Raw genomic sequence first — 10572 nt, 5'->3', positions numbered from 1 at the left:
GGAACCACATTGCCGCCACCCGCGCGGTCGGCGGCCATCTTGATGTCCGCCATCTTGAATTCAACTTCAGAATTTTAAATGGGAAGGGGGTGATATGATATATCAAATCAGGCTAGAATTTCACGAGAAATGCAATGGTGAAGGTTTTTTCGACGTATCTTTAACCAGTAAAAGTTATTACTGAATTCCTGTACCAATTTGCTCCTTTTCGAGGTGTTAGAAAAATGCCTTTAAATTTGTTTAGCGCATCGGTAATGCATCGAGATCAAAGTGTTGTCTAGGGACAGAAGTTCGCATGCCATTGCACACGATTTTAATCGGATACATCCATGAAGAGCTGCGCATTATGAATGGTTGTCGCGAACAATTTACAGTTTGACGCTTCCATTGAATTAAAAGTCCTTCACAGTGACAAGGCTAATGTTTATGTTCATAAGGAAGTTCATAAACAGAATATGCGACCCTTGTCATCTGATAACTAACTTTGGAGATAAACTGCTTCACAACGTTCCCATAGTGTTCTGAAAAAAAACTCTGTAATAAGTACCTTCTTCCATAAGCAAGGATGAAAAAACCTGTTTATTTAACAAATCCAATTAGCCCTAAGCATTTAAGGTTCCGTTGATGAAAAATTGACTAGTCCTTCACAGTGACAAGGCTAATGTTTATGTTCATAAGGAAGTTCATAAACAGAATATGCGACCCTTGTCATCTGATAACTAACTTTGGAGATAAACTGCTTCACAACGTTCCCATAGTGTTCTGGTGTTCCTCCTTATTGAAAAAAAACTCTGTAATAAGTACCTTCTTCCATAAGCAAGGATGAAAAAACCTGTTTATTTAACAAATCCAATTAGCCCTAAGCATTTAAGGTTCCGTTGTTGAAAAATTGACTAACCAATCGTGTTCCACTCAGCACGCCATACCATTAACTTACCAGCACTAACCATTCAGCTTTGATCTGTCGAAAATGGGTTATCAGATAAAAAGCATCGAATATTCTGTTTATGAACTTCCTTATGAACATAAACATTAGCCTTGTCACTGAAAACTTTTCATTTAATGGAAGCGTCACACTGGTAATTGTTCGCTACAACCATTCATAATGCGCAGCTCTTCATGGAAGATTAAATCTTGTGCAATGGCATGAGAACTTCTCTCCCTAGACATCACTTTGATCTCGATGCATTACCGATGCGCTAAACAAATTTGAAGGCATTTTTCTAACACCTCGAAAAGGAGCAAATTGGTACGAGAATTCAGTCATAACTTTTTACTGGTTAAAGATACGTCGGAAAATACTTCACCATTGCATTTCTCGTGAAATTCTAGCCTGATTTGATATATCATATCACCCCCTTCCCATTTAAAATTCTGAAGTTGAATTCAAGATGGCGGATATCAAGATGGCCGCCGACCGCGCGGGTGGCGTCAATGTGGTTCCCCCTTGGTCTGGCAACGATTGGTCATCACCATTTCTACGTTGCGTGCTGCAGTGGTCTTGTACCGAGGGTGTTAAGTGACTTTTTGAGCCACCTTGTATTACAAACTTTGTTTATTTATTGATAGAGCCCAACAGGCAGATCCCAATTATAGTACTCTAATTACATTTATTACATAATATTATTAAAATAGATTTACTGCAGTGTTACAGTATTTTTTTTAAGCTTGTTGAAACTGATTGAAGAAATATATCAGATGTGTTACTTACACTTGAAATTGTGTTGAAAGAGTTGCACGCTCTCCACACCGGAGAGGTAGAAAAGTTTTTAAAAAACTTTTAGCTCGAGTGATATTCTACCTCGGGCCGCCTGTTGCACATGTCTAATACATAATGATAACGACCTGATTCCAAGAGTGATTGATTGATTGATTTGGTGATTTAAGTCCACTTTATGCACAGTAAGGCTAATCGGGACTGGACCTACAGTTTAAAGTGGAATCCGAACCACTATGTGCCTCCACCGAGTATCGAACCCGGGACCCCTTGATTACAAGGCGACGACGCTACCACTGCGCCATCGGGGAGGCCCTCTGATTCCAAGAGTATCGTTCTTATTTTATATCATGCTGTCAAGGAAAATAGGTTACTAGGTGAGTTTTGAAAATAACCAACTTAAAATATTTTTTTGACATTCTAAGAAAAATAGGGTGGACCATCACTAAAACCACCACTGTTATTTATGGTGACGCGCTCTTTAAGGATGGGTTGCTGTTTCGGTGATTAATTGCTTGCGTTGATTACCAGGCCAAGCAACTCGCTTCAGCATTGTATCCCTCTCCCTCCCGCTACCTGTCAGAAGTTCTACTTTGACGTCAACAGGAAGGGAGGTAACTAGTCAATCGAAGCGACGTCCCGGTAAACGGTAAAGTTTCAAGTTCCACTTCCTTGCTTCTACATGAAAGCACAAAAGGTTGAAAAGTTAATAGATTGTATGTTGTAAGTGAGAAATTGGGCATGTAGGAATGCTTTACTTGGAATATACTTCAGTAGTATTGTTTAATTAACATAAGGTAGTTACAATCAGCCCAAACTAAAAAAAAAAAAAAAATCCATGGCTTCGCAGTCTGTTCATAGTATTACAAGGTGTCGTTATTCAATGTCAAGTATAAAAGTTCGAATCTGCATAGGGTCTAAAGATATTTCCATAGACTCCTGTAGTCTCTCTCTGTGTCTCGGGATCTCCTCTTCTTGCAGTCTTTCTGCAATCCGCCATTGCAGTCGATTTTTTTCTGAGAATATTTGATTGGTTGCAAGCATAGTTTCGGTTGCGGATGTTATGTTGAAATTGGAAAACAGGTTCTGAAACGAAAGTGAATCAATATTGATTGAAAAAGTGCAAGGAAACTAAATTTATTTTTAAAAATAGTCAAGTCGACGTATACACGGTCGTAAATGTAATAACTGGCAAATTGTCCATTGCTATTTTTATTTTATTTTCCATCTTATTCTGTTTGTTTCTCCATCGTTGGCACTTTTCTTTTCGATTCTCGAACTTCGAATTGAACGAAACTGAGAAAATGAACATGAACGTCAGAAGTGCAGATGTAATGGTGTCAGTGTCACATTTTTGAAAACCGATAACTATTCAAAAACTATTTATACTTTGTAATGTATGCAGTACACTTGAAGAATACATTAGTTGTTTCAAATGTAAACATTGGCTCATGGACAGAAATATCTCAATATATAGGTCACTTAATGTTGCAAAGAAAATTAGTTGTTTGTTTACACAATAACTTATCAAGTAAAAAGTAATTTCCTCTTTTAAATTGCATCTCTTCCTCTTTGAATTTATTAGTTATTAAGTAAAAGCCGCGTAACTCTGTATGCCTTTCGTGCTGTATATATTGTCTAATTTCCTCTGCACGCTTCGCATCAAAATCGCAAATGCTAACAGAATGTTACCGCGAAATGCTTCTGTCTAAAGCAAGTCTTAATAAATTCTCAATTTTGTCCCTTCTTATGGATGTGATCTTGAAAGCCGACCTAAACTTGGCAGTCGTCTGCTGTCACTCTTCAAAGATAATTCGGAAAATTTGACGTTGAAAATACTACCTACATATAACCATCATGCTCACCTAGTCAGCCGAATAACTTAAGATCCACTTAACATTCAACTTACCGCCAAGTCAACTGTCACACGCTTCGATAGTTCTGAATCTTGATCTCTCTCTATCTGGTGCTCCAGTCGAACAAGCAAGACATTTTCGTTCCAAGGTTCCAAGGTTAGAAGATGTATGTTTTCAGGCAATGCAGCGTTCAGTCCACTGAACTGGAAAAAAAATTGATGAGTCATTCCATGTTAAATCAACCGCGGTCTGAACCTTGACATCTCAGAAATTAATAATTTTTGGTGCAGCAGTAGTACCAGTAAACTTGACGAAAACTGGCAGATTTCAGATTTTTTCGGCTCAAAACGAACGGAGACAATTGTTTGTCAGGCGAGAGTGTATGAATGGGTGGAGAGATTTTAAGACTGAAGTCGACATTTCAGTCATGAACACGGGAGTGGGAGGTCAGTTTGCGTGGCAACTGAGGCAGTGAAACAGCAGATCAATCAGTGAATCCGTTAATTTAGTACACTTCCCCCGTCTCCGTACTGAACCTTCATTCTGATGTAGATTTCAGAAGGTTTCACTTCCTCTGACCACAAAAAACGAATATCACTTCGTTGCTCATCTACGGTGTAAGTGAACAGTGTAGCGGCCATGTTGTACGAGGTACTGCGCAGGCGTATAGTCACGACACCTTTATGGCGTGTTGCTAACGAACCTTTTTGAGTGCCGAAACACAAATTTTCGTTGTGCATATATCTCCATGAAGTTAAGAATAAAATTCCTCTTATTTAATGACTTCCCCTCGTACATTTTCAATTTGCTTACCTGATATTAAAAGTGATAAATTTTAGGTATTTTCATATTATTTGTAGTCCAGAATTTATAAAATAGACTAATATGAAGACTTCAACATCAACCAGTCAGCATAATGTTGTGGTTTTAACATGGAAGTCAGCAAATTTAGCTCACATTACAATAACAAAAAATATTTTCCATAGGAACCCATGTCCGTCCCATTATGAAATTTTGCGCACAAATAGTCAATTGATGTCTTCAAAACATACATTTTTTTTTAAAAAAATGGTGTTTTTGAGATTTTCAGAAACATTTATCAAGTTTTTAAATTATAAAATTCAAATAGCACAGTCATGTTCATTTCAAATTAAAGCTCATTAAAAGCAGAACAGAATGACACCAATTTGAGCTCTCTAGGTAAAATAGTTTTTGATCTACAGCTGGTGAAAGATTTCAAAATGTCTTCGAATTTTAGGATTTTTGCTTTTTTGAAAGTCAATAACTCAAAGGTAAGAGCCGAAAAAATCTGAAATTTGGCAGTTTTTGTCCTCTTGATAGGTACAATGTATAAACAAAAAACCTAAAAATCTGAATCCTAAAAATTCAAAAATATTTTTTTATTGGTTGATTTGACATTGAATGACCCTGATGGGTCGACAGCTATTTAGCAGCAGAACTTGATAGGTGATAGAGGACCTCCCCGATGGCGCAGTGGTAGCGTCATTGCCTTGTAATCAAGGGGTCCCGGGTTCGATACTCGGTTGAGGCACAAGTGGTTCGGATCCCACTTTAAACTGTAGGTCCAGTCCCGATTAGCCTTACTGTGCATAAAGTGGACTTAAAACAGCAACTCAATTGATAGGTGATAGAGTAGCATGCCAAACTTTCAACTTGACTGCTACGGTGAGATTAGTCAGCGAATTTATTGGAGAGAGAAGGCAATACTGTATATGAAGTGTTTTAATATTTTGTAGCTGAAGTAAACAACATAGCTACGTTACACGTCAATATTAATATCCTGGAAACTAAGAAAACAATGAAGCCTGCATATTCACGGGAAATTTTCTCTCCAGTGTACATTACGGACCTGCAGTGTTGCCAGCCTGAATTATATTTCACCAAAACAACTGCTCGTGTTTCTGAATGGACTAAGTAAAGAACTTAAAATATCGCAACGCATGACACTTTATATTGCAAAACAAATCCTCAGTTGAAATTTAAGCTATAACGATCAAACCCTTAGGTTTGTTTCACTTTTGACACCCCTCTTTTACGAAATTCTTTGGTACATCACATGGTAAGTAATATGGCCACTAAAATCTGCGACAGAGGTTATATTTCGAAATGAATCTGGCAACAGATTTGTCTCGCAGCAGATATACTAAAAACAGATGAAGAAATTTTAATTTGTAGATAGTGAGGGACAAGAGAGAGGTCTCCTTCACTTCCATTTCACTTTTATTTTTGTCACCTTTCCCTTCGTTTTCTTGTATATTCTTTCACGTTTTTTGGGCTTCTTTTTCGGTCATAGATTTCTTTTTCTTTTTGTTCAGTGCTCGCAGTGGAAATTCGTAGCTGGAGTTAGGGGGATGCTTGAAAATGAAGGGATGGGGTGCTTTATGCAAATTTTCTTAACCCACAGTCAGATAGCTGTCTTGCTTTCTTGTTCATATTCCAGGTTTTCTCTATCGATTTTCTTTAATTTCTCTCGCTTCGCTCTCTATCTCTCTACTTCTTTCTGGTTCGCTTCATTATTTATATTTTCTTGTCTCTCCCTCCCTCTTTCCCTCTCTCTGTGCTTTATTTTATCTATCTCCTCATCTGTCTTCCTTCTTCGTTTTTCTCTCCCCTTGTATGTCTCGCTTTATACATATTTCTCTCTCTCCCCTCCTCTCACTTTGTCTTCCTTCATTATTTATTTCTGTTTATCCTCTTCTCTCTCCCCGTATATATCTCCATATATTTCTATCTCCTTATTTTTCTTTCCCTCTCTGCTTCATTACTTCTCCTTCCCTCACTCTGTCTCCCGTCATTAAGTCTCTTTGGTTCTCTCTCAACTTCTCTGTATCTCGCTTTGTATTTTTCACTTTATCTACCCCATCTCTCTCTCTCTCTCTCTCTCTCTCTCTCTCTCTCTCTCTCTCTCTCTCTCTCTCTCTCCTCTCTCTCTCCTCCCTGTGGTGTGTGTGTCTCGATTCTGTTATTTCCCCTTTTTGTCTTATCTATAGTTTCTATCGTAGCTCTTCCTTCCTTTCAAAACGTTTCCTTCTCCTAATGGCACGAAAAGATGACTTGAATATAGCCTACTTAAGGATTTACCCCCCCCCCTTTCCCCACAGAAATGTTCTGAGGGGGTTCATATCATACATGTCTTGGAAATATCCGGAAAGTGGAACGAGAAGTTCTCCTTGGATTTAGTTTTTTTTTTATATATACGGACCATACCTGCGTTGGGTAAAGTTGCGACCAGTCCTCGAACGAAAGTTGCGTGGGAGTGAAGAAGGTCCAAGGCGCCAAAGTCTTGGACTGGGCTAAAAGTTTCTCTTGGGCCGACAAAGACGGAGTAGAGCCATTGCCTGACGGGCCGACCAGGAGATAGTGAGTTCCTCTGGCGACGAGGCCTTGGCCGAATTGGGTTTCGTTCAGCGCTTCCCCGAAGAAATCCTTCGCTTCCAGTCTTCTGTGTAACTGGAAAAGAAAACAAAGTAATTTGTTAATGAATCATCCTTTATACTTTCAACACTATTCGCCAATTTGTTATTTTTCCAAGTTCAAACAAATGAAAAAATAGGTGTCAATTTTACTTTACTTTTCTGTTTTTCTGTATTAAAGCAGGGTTGTTAAAAGTCCAGGAACCTATAAATTCTAATGGGTTTCGCAACAGAACCGTATCCTTTTTTTTCTCGCAACAATTTTAATTATTACAATACAGAACTTGGACCGTGTCTAAATTGATCCGGAAGCAAGGTTCCGGCACCGAATTGAAATTCTTTAAAGATAAGTTTTTTTATGCTCCAGAACCAATTAACGCTTGCTGTGTTCTCTCCCAGACCGGAATCGAATTTATTTACAATTCCTGTACCTTTAACAACCCTGCATTAAAGTTATGTTGTCAAGGGGTTATAGCCCTCTTTCGTTCCTTGAGCTCAAAGCTGGACGAAATATTTTCAGATTATCTGATTTCACCTCTGATGTCGTGGCTCTTAAGATATGTTTTTTAGTATTCCTTCCGTCTTCCCTTTCTTCTTGGTATTTTCTTCTGTTTCTCTTTCTTCCCATGTTCTCTCTTTCTCTGTCCTTACTTCTCTATTTTTTGTTTCCCTACCTCTTTCTATCCTTCTCTCCCTTTCTCTCTTTGTTATTTCCTGTTTCTCGCTCAATTTCCATCTCTGACATGTTTTTTCCTGTTTTCGTGTTTATCTTTTTCTAGACTAGATCGTGCTGTACAGAACAAGTTTACTATTGAATTGCTATAACAACAATTTTAAGATATTTACTCATTTCACCTGAGTCTTACAATTCACAAATACAATATTATAGTTTTAAAACATTGCAATTCAAAATCTTTCAAAATGTAAATACTGCCCGAACTTTGTAATAACCAGATTTACTAGGGATGAGGGGATTGCATAACCGATCTTAAAATAATGAGTAAAAATACTGAAACAACATAATTGTTGAAATGTAACATTGTGTGCATTAATTTGTTCACTGACAGGGGAACGCTATGTTCAAGAGCATTAATGTTAGCCATTTTAGACATATCAAAGAGTACAGTAATCTTGCGAAATTCTGTATCACTATTGTGTCTCTTACCATCAGCTCCACTTGTCCATCTTTCATGCTAGTTCCTCCTTGTGGTCTGTCATTTAACACGGCCAGTTCTGCGCCACCCTCTTCGTTGATGACGATGCGTGACGTCACTGGGTAGTAATTTCCAGAGACAGCTTGCGTCACTTCTAGATCCCATGTTGGCCTGTAGTCCCGCTGCCTTCGTTCATTTTCTCTGCCATTTGTGTCAGTGTAGAATACAGCATTCGTGGCTATATCGGTGTCGAATCTTGTTATAACTTCCTTGCTTATTCCATCACTATAAAACATTGCATATTAAGGTAGATAAATACAAGGTTGATACTACTTGTTTTCGGATTCTCTTCATTCACTTTCAAGAACGCTGTATGTCAGATTTCATACATTAAGAGTGCTGCTAAAGCCATTTGCTATACTAGATATGAAAATTTGTTTAACTTTGCAAAATTAATCTTAATCTTCAGAATGTTATACGTAGTTAGTCTAAACGTATGTTCAAAACACAGATATAATTGACTTGAAATACGTGCGCAGTGGCTCCAGTATAACAACTTAAAATTTATCCCAACACGGTTCAATTTTTTTGCCAACCGTTAGAGTAGTAGTTAGCGTAGGATTCTACGAAATCACGAGTTCGAATCCTGGGTATAACATGGGTGTTGTTGTGTTACTTTACAAATTTCTTAAATTTACCATTCGTCATTCATCTTAAATTTCCCACTCATCCTCATCTTCACGATTAGCCAAAAGTGTCAGAAAAGCGCAGTAAAATAACAATCAATCAGTCAAAACAAGAACTTGGTCATTTCGAGCTATGCAAGTAGTGGTATTTGTGGTATTATAAAATCGATAAATGAGGAGGTGTTTTGACTGAATAGAAATACTTAAAACTAAGGCAAAATGTCTATAAAATTTTATTGTTACTGTGTAAAACCTACGATTTTTGTAAAAAAAAGCTTCCGAGAAAAGAGGACCCCCCTAAATTGATGTGACAAAACCTGAATTTGCTAAAATTGCTGTTTATAAATATGTTAAAAATATGGCTTTTCTCAATATTGTTTTGGCATCACTTAAAACTAATCCAAGATGCTCTTATGAGCCACACTTATACCTATACTTATACATATTTATTTTTGATCTATTTCAGGTTTATTTCTGGTTAAAAATATGCCCGATATCGCCCTATTTTGTTAGGTATAAGTTGTATTTATATTTTTACTTATTACCGAGTGGATATTAGAAAAACGGCAAACAGAATTTGTTGTTTAAGAAATATTCAACAGAGCCATCTATGTACAAATGTCCGAACTCGGTGAACAGACCCGAGTCGACAAGTCAACTTTTTTCAATACTACATCATCATTTTGAACTCTCTCTGCCAGCAATAGGGATTGGTAGTAAGCGTTAGACAAAGTACTTTGGAGCCGAATATACCTTTCTTAAGACGTCGTATATTGCTAAAATATCTATAATTCACATATTTCTCATACCGCCATATCTTGTTCTATTAGACCTCTTCAAGAAAATCGCTAATTAGTGAAAACTAATTGAGTACAACAGCAAAAGAGGCTAATGGGGCAAGCATACAGTGATATGTGAATTGTCGGTTGAATTGAAACTGGGATATTTTGCATTTTTTTAATATGATAGCTAAAAAACAGAGATTTTGATTGGCTAATAATTTATACGTGGTGTTTTCTGATTGGTTTAAGTAAGCAAGATTTTTATTAGCTCTATAAATCTATATAAATCAGAGCACAGTGCCGATTTCCTACTTTTGCTAGATTAGCAGAGGAACCGAGGGATAGAACATAGCTCTACCAAGCTTTGCCAAATTATTGATCCACAGAGTTACTGCCCTACAGAAGCGATACATAACACATGCTATTGGGTCACTGCCACCGACGTGCTTGTACTAACACGCAATTGAGGTAGGTCGCTGTTTTCCTGTGGATCAATAATTATTCCACCTTCGTGCACGTAAGCCATTGGCATTATAATTTGCGATAGTTTTATTAAGTATAAAATTTTGATTTGAATCCCGAGAAATCTGATATAATAAACCTAGGATAAAAAAAAATAATATTAACATATTAAATATATACAATAATTATATAAAGTACACTGCTGAACCCAATTCATATTTTATATTAAATATAGAGATTTAATTTGAAGCCCAAGAAATTTTATAATTAATAACAAAAATGCCAAATCAAAAATATTGTGATCAATGCAATACGAATATTTCTAGCCATAATTGGGCTAGGCACCAAAAAAATTGTAATCCCGACAAATGCAGAACTCCCACAAAAATTTGCCCTAAATGTCATAGAAAATATAGTCTGGAATATTTCTTATATAAACATAAAAATAATTGTTCTGCACAGTTTTCTACTTTATCACAGC

The 10572-nt window shown here is 37.0% G+C and overlaps 1 protein-coding gene across 2 annotated transcripts in view; it reads right to left on the bottom strand.

Moving 5' to 3' along the window:
- Positions 1 to 2040: 2040 nt before the first annotated feature.
- LOC145995266 (lysosomal alpha-mannosidase-like) overlaps positions 2041 to 10572 on the bottom strand; it is a 34149-nt gene continuing 25617 nt past the window's right edge. Inside the window, exons 14-17 of one of the 2 annotated variants that reach the window (XM_083131848.1) lie at positions 8173 to 8446; positions 6802 to 7044; positions 3627 to 3776; positions 2041 to 2803 (exon numbers count right to left, since the gene is read on the bottom strand). In XM_083131848.1, coding sequence (XP_082987974.1) covers positions 2594 to 2803; positions 3627 to 3776; positions 6802 to 7044; positions 8173 to 8446 — 877 coding nt within the window. In that variant the 3' untranslated portion in view covers positions 2041 to 2593. Of the gene's footprint in view, positions 2804 to 3582; positions 3777 to 6801; positions 7045 to 8172; positions 8447 to 10572 lie in introns of both variants that reach the window. The other variant, XM_083131849.1, reaches the window with a different exon arrangement.

This window comes from Lepisma saccharinum, chromosome 11 (assembly GCF_977018435.1).
Source record: "Lepisma saccharinum chromosome 11, izLepSacc3.1, whole genome shotgun sequence".
NCBI classification, from domain to species: domain Eukaryota; kingdom Metazoa; phylum Arthropoda; class Insecta; order Zygentoma; family Lepismatidae; genus Lepisma; species Lepisma saccharinum.
This window is presented reverse-complemented; position numbering and strand designations above follow the sequence as displayed.